Source organism: Lolium rigidum, chromosome 3 (assembly GCF_022539505.1).
Source record: "Lolium rigidum isolate FL_2022 chromosome 3, APGP_CSIRO_Lrig_0.1, whole genome shotgun sequence".
Taxonomy (NCBI): Eukaryota; Viridiplantae; Streptophyta; class Magnoliopsida; order Poales; family Poaceae; genus Lolium; species Lolium rigidum.
Window position 1 is genome coordinate 179,073,036 of NC_061510.1, and position 18,442 is coordinate 179,091,477.

Sequence of the window (18,442 nt, forward strand, 5' to 3'; positions counted from 1 at the left end):
TACGTGTGGAACGGGAGACCCGGTCCCAGTGCGTCGCTTGCTGGCATGTGTGTGTGGAGGAGATGAGAGTACGCTTCCACAATCCAACCTGTGGCGGGCCTTCTAGAACTCACTCCTATAGTCCTATATCCTGTGCCCGCAGAGAAGCTTTTTAACACGCAAATGTGATCTTAGGATGTGTCCCGTTCCGTTGTATAACAAAGCTGCTAGCTCACGTATAGGCGAGTAAATTAAGCAGTACGCGTTACCAAGCCTAGTTAACAAATGTTCTTCCACACTTTCTCTCGTTAAGTAACACGTACGTGAGAACCTAAGTAAGTAAGTAGCAAGACCGAATCTTGCCACGCTACACAACAGCGAAACCGATTCCCTGTGTCACCTAGTCTAGCCACCTAGGAGAGACCAAACCCTAGCCGCCAGGGGAGCTCTCCTCGTCTCTCCCCCCGTTATCGACGGCTGGGTTTGCGGTGGCGGAAGACCTCATTCCCTAATGGGATGGGGGACTCCGGATGTCTCTGGTGGCGGCGGAGTTTAGACCACACGGAGGCGTATGTTGGAAACATGAGCAACTTTTTGCACTCCCTCCATTTTAAAATACTTGCACACGTGTTCCAGTGTAGTGTAGATTCGCTCATTTTAGAAAGAAAAAAAGTTGTGACAACTAATTTGAAACAAAGGGAGTATATAATTTGGTCCATATAAGATAAATAAAACATGACTAAAAAAGTAGGGATTGAACTATAGCCATGCAATCTAACAAAGAGCACCGAAAAAGTCTAAACATATTGCTCAAATACGTGATAAAAGATCATATATGGTATGAGTGCCGAGGAGGAGGAGAAGTTGTCAACGGGTCACTACAAGAAAAACATTCCATAGAGACATTTTACTAGAGACACTTCCTACTTTGCCTTTTTTTAAATCACATTGAGCCACTTTGCATGTTGCAGTGGCACTTTTGGGACATTTCAGAAAAAATCTCAAATGTAGGGACGTTAGTTGAGACATTTCTGTAAGGATTGCAATTGTCATTCTAGAGACAACTTATGAGACATTCTAAAGTGACAAAGATAAGTTATCAAGAGGCAATCCGTGAGACACTTCATTGTATATCTTTATTTTTTTCTCTAGAGGCAATGTTTGAGGCATTTTGTTGGTTCCCAAGATACAATTGCTCTATGTTTTGGCCACGGTGCTAATTATAAATTTGTTCCAAGTATCAATATATACTTGTGAAAGGGTGAGATGGTTAATAGAATAAGTATTAATCATTAAGGTCATGAGTTCGAATATTCTTTTTCACATGGTTTCTTCACATTTATTTACTTTACAGACACAATATAATGCCTCTTTTATGTCTTCTAAAATTTAAAGACATCATCACTATTGTTCTTAGCACGTAGAGATGCTGCCCGTAGTGACAGTTTTGAGACAATATGGAAAGTGTCTCTATAACTACGTAAGAGCAATTTAAGTGTCTTTATTGGACTAAAATAGTGTCTCTACATGCCAACTCTCTTGTAGTGCCTCCCCAAAACCTTATCACCTTTCTCTCGTATAGGACCCAAAGAGGCCTGGAGGCCTACTTTCCTGGCATGTGGTGCACACCGCAAGGCGGGATGGGGAAGACCTAACCTGTGGCCTCCCTTGGCAGTGTGGCCCGGTGATGTACATTCCAAGGTGGAGTTGCTTCTGCGGTATGGTGGCTTCGGTCTGGCGGTGGCGATGTGTAGGTGCGGGATCATATGGCTAGGCGTTGTGGGGTGGTGCCCTCCCTCCTAGCTCTGGTGGTGAGCACACAATGATGGAACGCGGATGTTGGTGGTCGCTAGATCTGAGCGCCCATATCTGGTTTTCTAGGTTGGTGGTGGCCTTCGCGTGTTTTTGGCGGAGTTGACGTTGGGGTGTGCGTTTCAATGGTGGCGTGGGCCTACTATGGTGGCTAGCTTGGTTGTGTGAGGTGATTGTCCAAAAGCTCAGGGCGAAAGTTATGCTCGGCTCTTGTCGATTAGTAGCGGGCGCCTATGGGTTTCGTTTTCTACTTGGAGGCGCCCTTGTGGAGTCTTCTTGACTCGTCTAGCCTCGGAGGAAGCTCTTCGGGTGAAGTCCTAGACCCGGTTGGGTCAAGTATTGGGCTTTGCATTGGCATCGCTTTCCTCACTTGGGACGTCGCCTTGAAGATCTTGCGCCCTTTCATGGTGCTTGGTGGGTTGGACACACACCACATTGCGGTCGGTAGTTCTCTAATAGGTGGTGCGAGGTTTCCGCATTGGGACTTGCACGGCAACAACAAAACTGGTGAGTGTTGATTTGGTCGCGGCAATGAATTGCTTGTAGGCTCTTGTTCGGGCGTGTCCGATGGGTCTTCGCGGCGGTCTTCCCCAGCAGTGAAGTTGGAGCTGCGGTTGTTCATGCTGCGACGATGCGATGGTCATGTTGGTCACCACCGGCACGGTTGTTGCATATCTTCTCTTCGGAGCTTGTCGCCCAAATTGAAGATGTGAGTCATGCAGGTTTGGCATGGGCTTGGGGCTACATCTAGGTCTTTTTTGGGTTGTTGTTCTTGGATGAAGTCGAAGCCATTGGATTGTGGAGTAATTCTGAAAAAAAAGAAGAAGTTAAAACCTATATTTTTCAGGGGAATCATTTTATGAGATGGAGAGCAGAATTGCCACACAACACGAGCAGTTGGTGTGAGGACCACCAGAGCAGCGGAATCTTCAGCGGGCTCCATCCCGCCACGGACGTCTCTTCCGGTGTGTCCGGAAGTTGGATGAGTTGGAGTTGTGTCGCTGTACCTCTTGGCGCGAGTAGCACGCGGCTACCTCCACCACAATAAATCAATCAATCCCCATGCCCCTGATAATCCCTGGATCAAATTACCCAGGGTCGGCAGTCAAGGATCTCAGGCCAGCACACAACCTCGAGACGAGACGAGACGGGATTCCCCTCCACACAATGGCGCGGCCGAGCAAGATCCACAGGGCTCCACGCGGCCGTCGACACTTGCCTGCCACGACGGATGAATAAAACCACGCCAGCGCCAGTCAGAATTTACAGAGAGCCGATACCAGCGGCAGCGAGAACCAAAGCCCAAACCAACCACGCGCGCGTGTGGTGGGAGAAAGCTTAGCTTGGCCGTGTGTGTGTGGGTCACTGCAGCAGAGGAGCTCCTTGCGATGGCGGCAGCCGTGGCCACCGTGGCCTCCACCCCTGCCTCCAGGCGCCTCCCCGCCCACCCGCTCTCCGCCTCCACCGCCGCGCCGTCCCTCATCCGCCTACCCGGATCATCCAGGCGCCTCCGCCGGGCCCTGCGAGTCTCTGCCGCCGCGGAGGACCCCGACGTGCTGCCGGGGCCCGGCGCTGGCGACCTGGAGATGCTGCCGGCGGGGCTGCTGGAGGACCTGCCGCTGCCGGAGGGCGCGCTCGGGGGCAGCCAGCTCGACATCGGAGGGCTCGCCTTCCAGGGCGACATGGGCGGGGGATTCGCGCCCGGCGGCAGCACCGGCGGCGGCGACGGCGGCGGCAACAAGATGCTCGATCGAGGCATCAACACCGCCATCGTGCTCGGCGCCAGCACATACGCGCTCACAAAGCTCCTCACCGTCGACCAGGACTACTGGCATGTACGGACCTTCTTCTTCTTGTTCTTGATTCTGACCATCCCTTGTTCTAATTGCTGATCGCGGTCTCCACTAGATTTGAGGATTAACTGTTGTTCTAATTGATTGTATTGGCTGCAGGGGTGGACCATCTTTGAGATCCTGCGCTACATGCCGGAGCACAACTGGTCCGCCTACGAGGAGGCCCTCAAGACCAACCCGGTTCTCGCCAAGATGATGATCAGCGGCGTCGTTTACTCCCTCGGCGACTGGATTGCCCAGGTGCCAATCCATTGCCCTTCTTCTACTTTCCTAGCTAACACTACCATTTCTGCTGCCGCGGTTACCTAATTCTGCTCTTGTTTCTCTTGCTCGTCCTGCCAGTGTTACGAAGGGAAGCCCATCTTTGAGTTCGACCGTACTCGTATGTTCCGCTCTGGCCTCGTAGGCTTCACGCTTCATGGATCCCTTTCGCACTACTACTACCATTTCTGCGAGGTATCCAGCCTTGTCTCTCCTTACATACTGCGCTACTCTTTAGCTCACTTTTAGATGCGTGTGTTATGTTGACGTGGTAACTGAGATCTATTTCCTTGCACCAGTCGCTGTTTCCCTTCAAGGATTGGTGGGCTGTTCCCGTAAAGGTTGCCTTTGATCAGACGGCTTGGTCCGCGCTGTGGAACAGCATATACTTCGTCGCCTTAGGCTTCCTTCGTTTGGAATCTCCATCCACCATATTCAGCGAGCTCAAGGCCACCTTCTTTCCCATGCTTACTGTAAGCAAACACACACCTTTTCAATTCTTGCTATATTTTCGGTTATTCGCTTACAAATTGCATGACTTATTCAGTTAGAAACTGCATAACTTACTCAGTTTGATAACTGACAGAAAATTATTACACCCAAGAAATTGTGCTTGCTCTGTTATTGGCCCGTATGTTATGCATATCCCTATTTTGCTTATTCATTTATTCAACTGTGCCTACACTTTCTTCAGGCCTTTATGTAAATATTGAACTTGATAACTTTTCATGGGCTAGTATTTCTGTTTTAAACAGCGTCACTTGAAGTACAAAAAAACTCTTCTCAAGTGACAATTAAAAACTCAGCTGTAACTCAAAGTAAACTCTAGGTGGATCATGTCTTATGTTATTGGAGTGCTTGTGGTTCATGTTCATCTTTATCTTGCTTCCGGGCATGGCAAATATGTAAATGTTGGTTTAAACTGTAAATTACAGGCTGGATGGAAGCTGTGGCCTTTTGCACACTTAATTACATACGGTGTAGTTCCCCTTGAACAAAGACTCCTCTGGGTCGACTGTGTGGAACTGATCTGGGTCACAATCCTGTCAACGTAAGCCTCTCTTATTTAGTTTCAAAGGATTACTCGTGTAATCTAACTTACTACACCCGAAGTGTTGCTAAACTTTATCCCTTTGTCTTATAGTTACTCGAACGAGAAATCTGAAGCAAGGATTTCAGATGGTGCCTCCATATCTACAGATTCAAAGGTATATTGCATCATGTGTACAATGGAGAACCAGTTCAGCTTTATTGTCCTCTGTCCTCATGCTAAAACTCAGAATTTTGTCTTCTTTCCAGGACAACACAAGATAGCACCAGATTCCATCGTTCTGCTAGTTTATACGGAGTAGATTGTAACACAGAAAGTATTTATTGTTCTGGGATTGTACAAAATTGCAGATGTAATCTTATATGGTGAACAAGCAGTGCTCAACATAAAAAACATCAAAAACGTTATCTTGAAGAAGATAAGCCCCTGATGAAAATTGAGCTTTTGCAACAGCAAACACGGTTTTGAAACCTCTGATGGAACTGTTCAACAGGGCAACGAGCAAAATCAGACATCGTGTTCACAAAGGAAGCGTGTCCTGGTCTAAGAGCAGATTAACGCTCCTAAACCAGGAACCGCTCCGAAGGCGATCTCTGCCGCCGAACTACAGTGGCTAGCCGCCGGTCCCTGCCTCCTCCGTCGGCCCCTCTGGCGATGGGAGGGGGTGGGGACCCCGGAGTATCGGCTCCGGCCTTGGCGAAGTGTTTTCTTAGGGCGTTGTTCTATGGAGGAGATTGCGCCGCGTCGAAATAATTTGCCTCTGCTTTTTCTCCATCCCGGCGTTGCTCCAATCGGTGGCATCGGGTGGGGGGGTGGGGGGAGGTGGCCTGGTCTTCTCGCGGGTCTTCGGATCCGGTGAGACTCGTGTCTGGTGGTTGGTGTTCGGCACTCTCGCGGGTGACGGTTGCGTTGGCTGTTGCAGTTATGTGTGACGTCTTGCAGTTGGGTGTGTGGATGATGGCAGGCGGCGGCGTTCGTCTTCTTCGACTAAGTCTGGGGAAGATGGCGGCGCTGAGATCTGGTGACCACGGGGAAGATCCCTGGCTGATGTGCCACAAAGTCTCGAGCTCGTTCTCTGGCCCGGTTCATCAGCTCAAAAAGCATCATTAAATGCGATGGTGCTCTCCCAGATCTACAAAAAGCATCATTAAATGCGATGGTGCTCTCCCAGATCTAGGTGTGGCGGTTGTTCGTCTCTTTTTTCGGTGTTACCATGGTGACGGTGGAGAAAGATGGACGATGTTTCGGCGAGGCACATGTTTCTCCAAGGGTGAACCTGTAGTTTTACTTCTTGTGAGGTTTCTTGTGCAAAGTTGTTTGACGCAAATATTTATTTTGTGTGGTGACCATATGTGTAATCAGATTATCTAATGGAATATATGGTTACATAAAAAAAAGCACAATCAGTCATGTTTCATGGCTTTTAATTGCATTTGATGGACGTATGCCATTGAGCAAAAGAAACACAATCAGGCACAAGCATTTGTCTTGACAGAGGAATAGAACACAATCTTCCAACCAAGATTTCCCTAACAAAAGCAAATGCTTTTACTGCAAAAAGTATGCTTACAACGATCCAAATTGAACATTACGGATGTGCAGTTCTTGTGGAGGTCATTGCCGCCCGAGCTCGTAAGAGCCAGGCGGTCCGAGAGGCCATCCAAGACCGGCGATGGATCACCAACATTCAAGGTGCCTTGAGCCCGCTGGCTATGTGCAATACATTGTGCTCTGGAGGAAGGTCTGCGATATGCACCTTCTTGGGGAGCCTTATGCCCTCTTGTGGCACTGGACGCAGGACAACCAGTTTTCTTCCAGGTCTTGCTACAAGTTACTTTTTCAAGGACCAGTTTGAGCAAGCTCTTGGAAGCTCAACCAGAAGTCCTAGGCACCACATGGGGTGAAGTTCTTCCTATGGCTTGCTTGCCAAGATAGGTGCCGGACGGCAGATCGGTTAGCTAGGAGGGGACTCCAACATGCCCCTCGATATTATGCAAAATATACATGCTTCCTAAGACCCCTTTTTCAGGAGCCTTAAGCATGAACTGCAAAATTCTGTAATAAGTAAAGGTATGATCAAGTTAATCATGAGCGTAGCTGTAACAAGCAATCTCTGGTAACTGGAGTATGATCAAACTGTATATTTCTTTTTATTTTACTGAAAAGTGTATAATACTAACTCAATGTGTGTGTTCCATGATAGTTATGCAAAATATGCAACGCACAGGCTCACTGCTAGCTCTGCTAGCTAGATAAAACTAACTGACTTGACACACATGCTTCTAATAAAACATAGCATGAGTCAAAACTAACCTTTTTTATTCTTATAATGGCGCTTTTGGAGGAAGTTCCGCACTTCAGCAGGTTTACTGGCAGCCAACAGGGGTTGATTTTCATGTGTTAGATTCAGGCCATGCCTGGAAAGCAAGCAATGAGTGCACAGATACATGTGTAGATAGCTTAAAGGAACATGTATGACCCACAAAGATTAAGACCAAAAGGACCAACTTATACCTAGTCTTGAAATAGGTTGTGTAGGTAGGGACACTGCCATCACGTAAATGCAGAAGGGATTTGGCATTTAAGTTAAGAAATCCAGTAACTACATACAATTCGCTATTATGAGGGGTACAGACAACGGAATTTTTAAGCAGGCACCTGCACAGAGGACCATCTTTTGTTTGCAGTATATCAACTTGTTTACAAGAATGGCAATGCATCATATCCTTGTTACTAGCATCATAAACTTGCGAGGCTGAGAACTTGATACTACACCAATCAACTTTGCCAGAAACTAAGGGTAGCAGTAGGTAGACAACTCCAATCGACACTTGCATCTCATGGAAGTATTTACTTGCATTGCTGACATCAGAATGGCCTTTATTGATAAGCAAAGAAAGAATAGTAGTCTGAAACCTTCTAGCCATTATTACCTGGAAAAAAAACATTATGTATTCATCAAAAACTAGCACAGAAAAAATTCCATCGATGAGAGAAAGTAAGACCATATAAGAATGATATGATCACAACATAAGTCCCAATTTACCTGTTCTTGATTCAGATGAATGATTCCCACATATTTCATAGCAACACTAGGATAGTCTTGCGCACCACACAATTGAATTGAGCTAGAGACAAAGTCTGGTCCCAACTCACATTTCACAGCTAAAAGTATGTCATTTGGACAAGAAGTTATTTTCGAACAGCCTTCCACTGAAATCTTGTAGCAATAATATATTCCAAGACGAGAAAAGGATAACCAATTGTGCACAAATTCTTCTGGGAAGTAGTCAGGATGCTCGTGCTGATATTTCTCAACAACTACATGATGAGCATTAAAGCAATTTTAATGCACAAGGCCAATAAAATAGCATGTATATATTCATATTGAACAAAGTAATTACAGTACACAACAAAATGAAAATAAGTTCACATGAGTAACCTTGTACCATACCAATGTCAGGTTCTTCTTCACATGGAAAACCTAATTCTGGTAAGAGATGATCTGTGAGGGCACCGATAGCATGTAGTTCTCGGCAGGCCTTAAGACAAACTGCCTTCTTGAGGATGGAAACTTCTCCTTCTGTATTAACAATCTGTACAGGACTGCTCTTGGGGAGGTACAGGGTGCAAGTTCCCAATGCCTTGTCAATACTAAATCTTGGCAGAGGTTGAAAATATCTAACATAAAGAAATATGATCCGTGAGAAAAATAAGATACTTGTGTCAGATAATGCTTTGCAGTATGAAGCAAAAGGAAACCATAATTTAAGGAACAGAAAACAGACTCATCGGATGGGAGCTTCGAGCAGAAAAAATAGATAGACTTGACACTGGAGTTCATAGTCACAATTGCTCCAGTAGATTCAACGTGGTAATGATCTTCTTCACACAGGGTGTTCTGAAGTGGTTTACACATAGAAGATGCAAGCCTCAGAGATGCTTCCCGCATTATTTGCCCGCTTCCAAGAAACTTTTCTATCTTAGAACGGGCCTTTGCATCCCCCCTGATACAGAAACACAGTCATCATTATGTTATGTAGCATGCCAAAAATATTGAAGTAAGGAGGAGAACAAAGGTAAAGCAGGGGTTATCCTGCAATTCAAAATGGAAACAGATAATAATAAATCAACTTTAGACCAGCTTGAGTATAACATTTTGTCACCATAGCACGAATCCGCATTGCGTAAGTAAATAGGAAAATGTGATCAGTACGAGTAGAATTCACAGCTCTGATCAAACTACTGAATCGGAAATCATAAGCACTGACTAGTTTCCAAAAATAATTGAGCCACAATTGGGATGATTTTATACTCAAGCTTGAACAATCATCTCGACTGGAAACCAATTCATACCTTATGTTATAGTTACCTGCAGTTCATATACAAATCTGATAGGGAACACTAGCCAAATTAAGATTTGAATGAAAAAGCAAAGAAGTGGCTTATAAACGTCCCATTGTTTCAGGTATCACCATATCAGGATTTGAAATCACACCGGCAGTCACATCAAGCCATCTCGAAATATTAAGTAAACACTAGCATCAACACCTAGCTAGGTATGCTTAATCCAATATAAACAATTGAATTGAGAAAATGGAAAAGGCACCGAGTAATATAGGTAAACAACTATTTAGTGGAACTAACCAAGGGTTCTTTAGTCAGCACCTGCTATTCAACTGATGAAATGGGAAAAGCAGTGGATAAAAAATTTAAATTCCATGAAGATGAACAAATCAATAAAACTTGCACTTGAAACGAAAAAATAGCAACAAAATTGAAAGACATGCCTTCTAACAAGCAAAACATAGTCAGAGTTTGGCATCCTAGCTCGACCACGTGACTGTATAAACCCACGTGCAGTTTCTGGCAGATCAAAGCGGATCACTAAGTGACAACTTGGCACATCCACACCCTCCTCCAAAACTTGTGTGGCCACAATTATATGTACCTACAAAAACTTATTTTCTTATCAGAGCATTATCATATCATTACCAGAGTGTGAGCACAGAAAACAGCATTAATGACAAACCTTTCCTCCTCGAAAGGAGTCAACAATTTCCGTTTGTTTATTCCTACTCTGATGGTGCAACAAAGATCTGTTTCCTGCAATGTGTTTAACAATCCGGCCAGACATTTGACTGATAGTGGACAGTAGGGACTCCAATACAATGCTTGTAATAACTCTCTCGACAAATACAATGCATCTTAAGTCTTCCATATGCCTGAGAGAGACAAACAGACAGAGAGACAGAGTAGTTATTATTTACATATTTGACTAAACTAAGTAAATTAGCTTAATGAGAAACTACACATGCATGAAAAAGTTTCTGTTTAGCCACTGAATTCGTACATAATGAAGGAACTATTCACATTGAGAGTGACCATGTTACATGTTTATGTAAGTTATGCACTGTAACATAGCCATCCCTTTTCCAATATCTCTGTTTACCATTATTTTTTCTGGGTAATATTTTTCAGGATCCTGACTCTGTTTATACCCATGTCCCACTTTTTACTGGTCCTTTCACCAGACTAAAACTGAAAGTTCATGGCTTGAAATAAACTAATTAGACTAAATGAGTAAAGAACATTGTTGTTCACCACATTCTATATAGATCATTTATATGTGTCTGTTGTTGAAACGATCATGGATCATACCAGGATAACTAGACTAGACTACAGAAATACCAATATAAACTCTTGGTTGGTGTGGATCATAAGTTTAAAATGCTTATTAGGGTGGGAGCGCTTGCCGTTATTTGTTCGCTCTGGCTATGTAGAAAGGACAAGGTTTTTAATGATAAAAATTCTTCTCTCATGCAGGTTATCTACCGGTGCACGGCTTTGCTCCGTTCATGGTCGTCTCTACAGCATGTGGGAATCGCAACCCGTTTATGGAGGTGTCTACTCGGTTGGAGGACATGATGAGGGATATTTTTATCCAACATGGATGGCAGCTTAGTCTTCGGATTGGCCCTCCATCTCCTTAGGCGCCAATGCAGTTTTCTTTGAGGATTACTTGTATTGCGCCTCTTTTTTATTTTATCTTTTTGTATGTTTTGGATTTCAGCAGCTGTGTGCATCCCAGTTATGCATAGGCTGGTGTAATGCTTAAACCTTTTGAGTAATAAAGCGCCCTTTATCGAAAAAAATATAAACTCTTGATTCATTGCTTGATTGATATGGGGTACAAGTCCTCTTATATAGGGAGATAAATAACTTGGATCTCGATTCCCAAGTAATCATATCTTTCATAACTACTGGGATCTTATCATTTATTTAAACATCTTATTCTCTAATTGGATTATAAAGGCATATGACAGTTGTAGCATAGCCAATGCAATTTTGAAGGGAGTAAATAATTGAACTAGTATAGCATACTAAATATAAAGTCCAAGTATTTTATCACCTGTACTCCAGAAGAAATTGGACAAGACAATGAACTTTATGTGTCAATAGCCCATCTTGCAAATCGGCTACAAAATCTTCACCAATATGACCTATGAAAATAGCAGGAGATAAAAAAAAGTGTGATAGTTAACTTTGATTTTTAACAGACTTTTAACAGATGGATGCACCTGGTTTCATTTCAAGTTAGGATCACGTCTGTCATAAGTAAATCTTGATTTGGTATCCTATAATATTTTGATTGATGGACAGATACCAGATGCTATACAACATGAAAAGCAAAACCATGTAACATTTCATGGACAGATACCAGATGTGATATGATACAACGTGAAAAGCAAAACAATGCACTGTGTGGTGTGCCAAACAATCAGTAAAATGGTTTATCGACGGATAATGATTTTGAGTTACCAGGAACAGCATTGGCAGCGTAATCTTACATCAAATTACTCATACGAAGTTGAGTTCCAGAAAATGGTAGGTTGAATAAACAAAAAATAAAGGTAACTGCCCGTCTACCTCTTGTTGAAAAACATGAGAGTTCCCTGTATACTTCTTCACTGTAGTTTCTCACAAAGCCTTCAACATTTTTATCCAGCTTTTCATCACCCCAGAAAGGTAAGAATTGTTCGTTAGTTGTTGACTGCACCTCAGCTGCCTGAAAAAAAAGGTTAAGGCGTATCAGGACTATGCAAATGTAATACAGGCATGCATCATCATATGTCCTCACCTTTGCCGCCAGCCATACTCCCAGATTAGCTGTGCAATATAAGAATGTCTTGTGTAATTTGGATATCCCTTTCTTCGCGTTTTCCAGAGATGAGCCATATATGTTTGCGTTTGCCTTCAAGACTTCGAAATGCTAAGAGAATGTAAACATGTTAAGTAAGTTACTGAAAGTGTTACAAGACAAGTAAGTTCAGAAAGTTATATTGCACCACCACAAGATTCCTTGGCTGATTGATTGGTGGACAACCAGGCACAAGCAAACCCTGACCACAAAGGACTTTGATTACATTGATGTGTTCATGGTGTGGTTGATGTGGAAGGAATAGCAGGGTGTTCCAGGATGAGGCCACAACCTCCTTGGTTTGCAACAATTTTATTTTCCATTCTGCGTTTTTTCATGCGCCTGCGGTGGCAGCGGCCAATGGTGTATGCCGCAAAATCTTGTATCTATGTTGCTTCTCTTAATGAAAATATGTGCAGAAGGTTTATATGGGGTCAGTGGCTTATTTCAGCTTCTTTGTTTAAATACTCCCTCGTACGGAAATAAGTGACTCAACTTTATCTAGATACGGATGAGTATCTGGGCGCATTTTAGTGTGTACATACATCCGTATCTAGACAAAGTTGAGTCACTTATTTCCGAATGGAGGTTGTAGCATGGAAGTTGGGGGTGTCAACTAAACCAAGGCAACAACGGAGGGACTAAAATTAGACTTTTCATAATATATGAATTCCATGCCAAGAAATATCATAGTTTGTCTCAACCAAATCATAAAACCAGAGTGCATATCAATGACTCAAATTCCAGAAAGTAATATGAAGTTTACTACCAAGATATCTAACTTTGTCATTTGTCTTTCGACTAAATTAAAGTCAGAGTGCAAAATCAATGACTCAAAGTCCACAAAGTAATATGTAGTTGTTTAACCATGAGATAACAGAGGCAGAATATATTGTTCAAAACAATAATTTGATGAATCATGCAAACTATTCTGATTTTGGTGCCAGACTAAAATGAAAAATTTCCAAACAGAAATGATGTACCCTCCGTCTCATGAAACTTGTATCAGCTTTTTTAAATTTTGGATGTATCTAGATGCTAAATAGTGTCTAGATACATCCAAATTTAGACAAAATTAAGACATGTTTCATGGGACAGAGGGAGTAATATTCAAGTTTAGCAAGTGTGGCAGCACCCCATAAAATAAGTTTTAAAAAGGTTAGGGAGACAAATTAAGTTTTCATTTGCTTGTGTCATCAAATCTAGTTAACTCTAGTACATTGTATCCTTCCAGTTTGGGGGTAGTTAGAGAGCATGTCACGAAATGCATTGCACACAAGCATGCGCTTGGTACAGGATGAGTGACACCAAACCAATTAACCCAATAGTAATTGTGCTTATTTGCTTGAAACTTTGTCTGGCGAGCAAAGTGAGCTGAACAATTTGAACTTGGAAGAAATCACACATAGGACAAACACCGTACCTTTTCTTTCAATCTTTCCAAACAACTCTTAATATGGTTATATGTGTTGGATGGAATGATAGAAGAATCGTAATGCACAATCTGCGTAGTAGCAAGCGGTAGGTAATCCGATAAAGTTGATTGATTATCAACTGTGTACACCTTCAACAGAAAAATGAACAAAAGCTTTCCTTAAATTTGGAACAATGATAATCTTAGGTACAGGGAAGGGTACAGAGAACATGTGCATTCTTAGTGCATTCTTATATAGCCTGACCTTCGAATTCAATAGATTTTCGAGATCAAAGATTTGTTTGGAGTAGATTTCTGGCTGTTTATCTATGAAAGGAATATCATGACAGAATTGGTCAATCTGAGAGGGAATTTATTCAAAAGATAATCTGAGAGGATGTAAAAGACGTATAAGAGTTTATAGCTTCGTCCTTACTTTTGGTATCTGTGGGCGAAGCAGTCATCCCAAATATCCTGGGCAGAGGGTCCTGTGGTCTGGAATTGAGCTGCGGGTGGTAGAATTCCTACAATGAAAGGAAACTGAATGATTTTACTAAATTGGTTAGTCAACGGGAAAAATATGAAAAGCCAACGCTTTGACTGGAACGACTGTTTCTTAAGATTGTGACTTCGCGACGATTAACAGAGTATTATAATTTAAGTTCAGACAGTGAAACACGCTCTGTAATGGAGGGCATAGAGCGGTTGTAACTTTAGGGACCTTGAGAATGCACGCATAGGGGTAATTTCCTTTAGCGCGGTGGCACTCGTCGAAGATGAGCAGCGCGATGTCCTGTAGGCGGAAGAAGCTGTGTAGCAGGTTGTCGAGTAGGATCTGCGGCGTCATGACGAGCACCTCGGCGTCGTCCACCACACGGCGCCAGGTTGCGGCGTTCCAGAAGTCGACGCCCATGTCCCCGGTGAACTTGGATACGCGGAGGTCGGTATGCGCCTCGACGACCCGCGCCTGCTGCTCGACGAGCACGCGGTTGGGGACGAGGAAGACGGCGAAGTCCCGTGCCGGCTTCCGCACGCGGTGCGCGTAGGCGCGCAGCAGCATCCCCGCGATGAGCGTCTTCCCGGCCCCCGTGTCCAGGAAAACCACCGTGTTCCCGCTCATCGCCCGCTCAAGCGCCTCCAGCTGGTACCTGCACAGGAGCATGCATTGGCCGCACGCAGATCGGTGGCGGTTCGTAGGCGTGCGGCGGAACAACAACTCACCATCTCGGTAGCGTCTGCTGGTCCTCCGTCGGTGCTTCGTCCGTCGCTGCGGCGGCGGCGGCCATGGTGGTGACGGATGGCATTTTTGGGGTTGGGGCACAATGGAGGGGCAGCGCGGCGGCGCCGCGGCGGTGCACGGGTGAATCTGCTTGGTGCGCGCGTGGGGTTTGATTTGGTGAGGCGGGGCAGGGGGTAATTGGCAGTTTTGGGTGCGCTTTTTGACTCGAGGAAGAAGATGAGGGAGGGAGACGATGGCCGTTTCGTTTCGCGTCAGACCAAGAGGCAGAGAATCTTTGCTCTCACGGGTCCTCTAGGGCCATGTTTGGTTGCTCGTGAAGAGGTTTTTTTTTTTTTTGACGTGGAACACATACATTCCATTAAAACTAGATTTAGATGTGCGCCTTGGCGCACGACCCCGTGAAATTCACATCGATTAACATTTTGTATTAAAGTAAACAAAATCACGAACATAATAGAAAACTCTTAGACAGTCAGAAAAACAGCAAAATATATTCAATAACACCCTATTATAAATGACATGGTAAATAGCACAATATACAATCAGATGGAGCACCATAACACCAAAATTATGCGACAAAAATTCAGTCATCATAATATAGAGCGCGAACCCTAAAGAGCAGCGTTCAGACCAGAATAGTTTTCGGTAAGGGAATCTAATGCAGTGATTTCAGCCAAGGAAAAATTGCAGATATCGAAAGAGCAAGCGAAGGCTCGATTTAAGGTGTATATATTATTGATTTTAGCTCAAACATGACTGAAAGTCATTAATGAGCTTACCCCTGACATGAAGAGGTGAACGTGTCGGTCATTGCGCAACTCCACCTCGCTGCTTCGCTAATGGTTGTTTTCATGTAATGCAATCTGAAATTTAGATAATTTCATGTGTTCAGACCCAAAATAGGTGGAAAAAATGTGTGCCCAATCTGACCATAATATGATACTGTATGAAAATTTTCAGATGACAAAATATATAACTGCGGTTTTGCAGAACACTTAACATTGTTTCCTTCATGGTGGAGCTACTCTTTGCTACTTGGTCAGTGGACACGACACCGACCCCTCCCGCCATGTCGACGGACACTCGGCTAACACACATGATGTCGAGCACTTCCCTGTCGTACTTTGCTGCAGAAAAAAAGATCAAAGGTGAATTGAGAGAATGAAACCTGCAATCCGGTAACCGGGCATACACACAGCTTGTAAATTTGATTGTTATCTTAGTGAGATAATAAATTGTTACATAATCAGTTAAATATCTCGTGCAAGCAAAGCAAGTTAAAATTTGCACTCTACATCTCTTGACTGCATGCCAAAGTAGACATTATGTGGGGAGCCTCCTTTAAGTAAAGTTGAATCATATTTACATGCTAGCCTGACTACAGGTTAAGTCATAATTAGGAGGAGGGAGCCTCTTTCATGCATAACCTAATCAAATGTAGTATTCTGTTCTTATTGATTCCAGGCTTTAATCAACCCAAAAACTTATATATGAGAAACATTCTTATAGATATATAAAATTTGGTTGTCTACTCAAGCAGATTAATGATACTCTCCAATAGTCAATATAAAAAACTAATGTGTTAAAGCGATGTTAAAGCGATGTGGGTTGCCTTGGCGCACGATCCCGTGAAGCTCATACTAAACCGTCATTTTATTTTGTTGGATACAGCGTTGGCATGGTATCTAAACAGCCGTGGGTTGCTGAGTACCACCAGGCTGTTCTGCTGGCTGACCAAAGCTGAAGTTGAGGCGCCTTGGAAAAACACATCCCCTCCCCCTTGTCCGCAGCTCCATATCGGCAAACTCTCTGCATCTTTATATGCTTTTCCATGTTGAGTTCTGTCTAACCTTTTCTTTATCGCCTGCCATTTGAAACACAAGCAGATGATTATCTCTAAAGAATTATTAAGAAGATTATAGGGCATGATGCAAATCAACTACCATCCAGTTTGTCTCTCTCTTGGATATGGAGTATACTATATACAATTTGCGTTACTCACAACCTGACAGTGCAAAGGTATACATATGAATTCGGAGACTAAGTCCCCAAACAGACTACTACTTTGTTAAGAAGATTTTCTTGTGATATTAACCTAGAAATCTCATGGCAAAAAATTATAACTTAGAAGTGCACTAACACTGATTTCTCCATGACAACAATTTAACTGTTTATGGAACCAATCATCTTACCAGTTCGTGCTTATATATATATATATATCTTCTTTTCTGGCTTCTGACCTAGCACTTCTTAGCGGGCAGCACAAGCAGCCTAGAGTATCATGTTAGAACTCATGTTAGGTGTAGCCAACTGCCATCACACAATATTTATAGGTCTAAAGAATACGGACAAAGATTACAACAGAGAGCTAATTCTACAGTTGTCAGATTTTAAGTTGTTCCATATGCATTACATAACTGTTAAATAAATTTGTACAAACATCTCATTCAGAGTATGAAGGTCAAGAATACTTGATGAGAAAACAAACAGTCAATAGAGAAGATCTGCAGGAGATGGAATAGCCTTCTCCTCATGCAGGGGCCAAATGTGAATGTCAAGTGCACATCCATGAAGTCGCATATGCTACTAAACGATAGTTCGCCTGAAAATAGTAAGTCACACACCTTGTCAGTACAAGAACCACATAGCATATGATCCAAACTGACCTGAAGAATTGTTTACTACTCCTTGAAAAAGAACTGGAACACATCCAAATTATAATCCTCTGAACAGAACAGTAAACGGACAAGAACAACCAACTTGCCACCATAGTATGACAAACTTAGTTACTCTATGAGTAAATCTGAACCATAGAAAATTTAGAAGCCTTTCCGAGTTTAGATTCATGAAACAACACACATTTTGATGGTAACGATCATTGCAATATATTGTTAAAAACACAGTGTTGCAGAATGCACATCAACAATCATTATGAACTGATGTAAGACTATATAAGGCATCATTCAAATTTGTGGCCTGTCATTATATTGCTTAGATATTCTTTTTGTGATATTAACATCAGAAGCTCAAAGAACTACTATTACTTGTGCTTTCAATTAATTTTCCAACAGCAAATGAATTCTTACCATCAGATGAGGCTGCATTAACGATATGGATCAATGTACATTTGAAGTTGCAGCATCAATTTTTTCGTTGCAAGTGACAGATGCAAAACAGAAACATTTTTGCACAAGAAACATCCAGTATACGATATCCCAATGAAAAACATCTAGAAGTGATAGAAAGTGTATACATGCACCAATCAAAAGACAATTTCAATAATAGCGTATGTATGTCCAAATCTTCAAGAGGCCAGTAGAAACTCTAGGAAAAATACTTGAAGATGGATTTACCTAAAATACTTGAAACTCTAGCAATCGATATTTAATATCTCTGCCATGAATCAGTGAAGTACCTATGGGTAGGAAAATGTACATATTACCTCCTCATCGAATTGAATCTAGGAGCTAAGTTTGTCGAGAATGGCTCTGGCAACGTGTTCAGCCCCAGATCTGTTGTGGTGTTGGCAGCCCCCTGCAAGATTTGTGGAAATGCCTAAAAATATTCAGTACAACACTCAAGGTAAGCTAAAAAAAAAGGAACAACAAATCAAATTGTTATGCTTTCCATT

At 43.0% G+C, this 18,442-nt stretch overlaps 2 protein-coding genes across 2 annotated transcripts; one reads left to right on the plus strand and one right to left on the minus strand.

Moving 5' to 3' along the window:
- Positions 1–3,079: 3,079 nt before the first annotated feature.
- On the plus strand, positions 3,080–5,370 carry LOC124702756. The gene is made up of 7 exons (XM_047234913.1): positions 3,080–3,626; positions 3,744–3,884; positions 3,987–4,100; positions 4,205–4,378; positions 4,841–4,956; positions 5,050–5,113; positions 5,205–5,370. The coding sequence occupies exons 1-7, from the start codon at positions 3,180–3,182 to the stop codon at positions 5,217–5,219; spliced, it is 1,071 nt and encodes a 356-aa protein (XP_047090869.1). The 5' UTR covers positions 3,080–3,179; the 3' UTR covers positions 5,220–5,370.
- A 1,597-nt stretch (positions 5,371–6,967) lies between these two features.
- On the minus strand, positions 6,968–14,857 carry LOC124695868 (endoribonuclease Dicer homolog 2a-like). Its single transcript, XM_047228672.1, has 16 exons — positions 14,793–14,857; positions 14,293–14,719; positions 14,008–14,095; positions 13,837–13,898; positions 13,581–13,721; positions 12,098–12,229; positions 11,887–12,025; positions 11,369–11,459; positions 9,989–10,181; positions 9,747–9,907; positions 8,745–8,963; positions 8,411–8,637; positions 8,003–8,277; positions 7,471–7,889; positions 7,270–7,373; positions 6,968–7,011 (listed from the first exon to the last, which is right to left on the minus strand). The coding sequence occupies exons 1-16, from the start codon at positions 14,855–14,857 to the stop codon at positions 6,968–6,970; spliced, it is 2,787 nt and encodes a 928-aa protein (XP_047084628.1).
- Between the last annotated feature and the right edge of the window lie 3,585 nt (positions 14,858–18,442).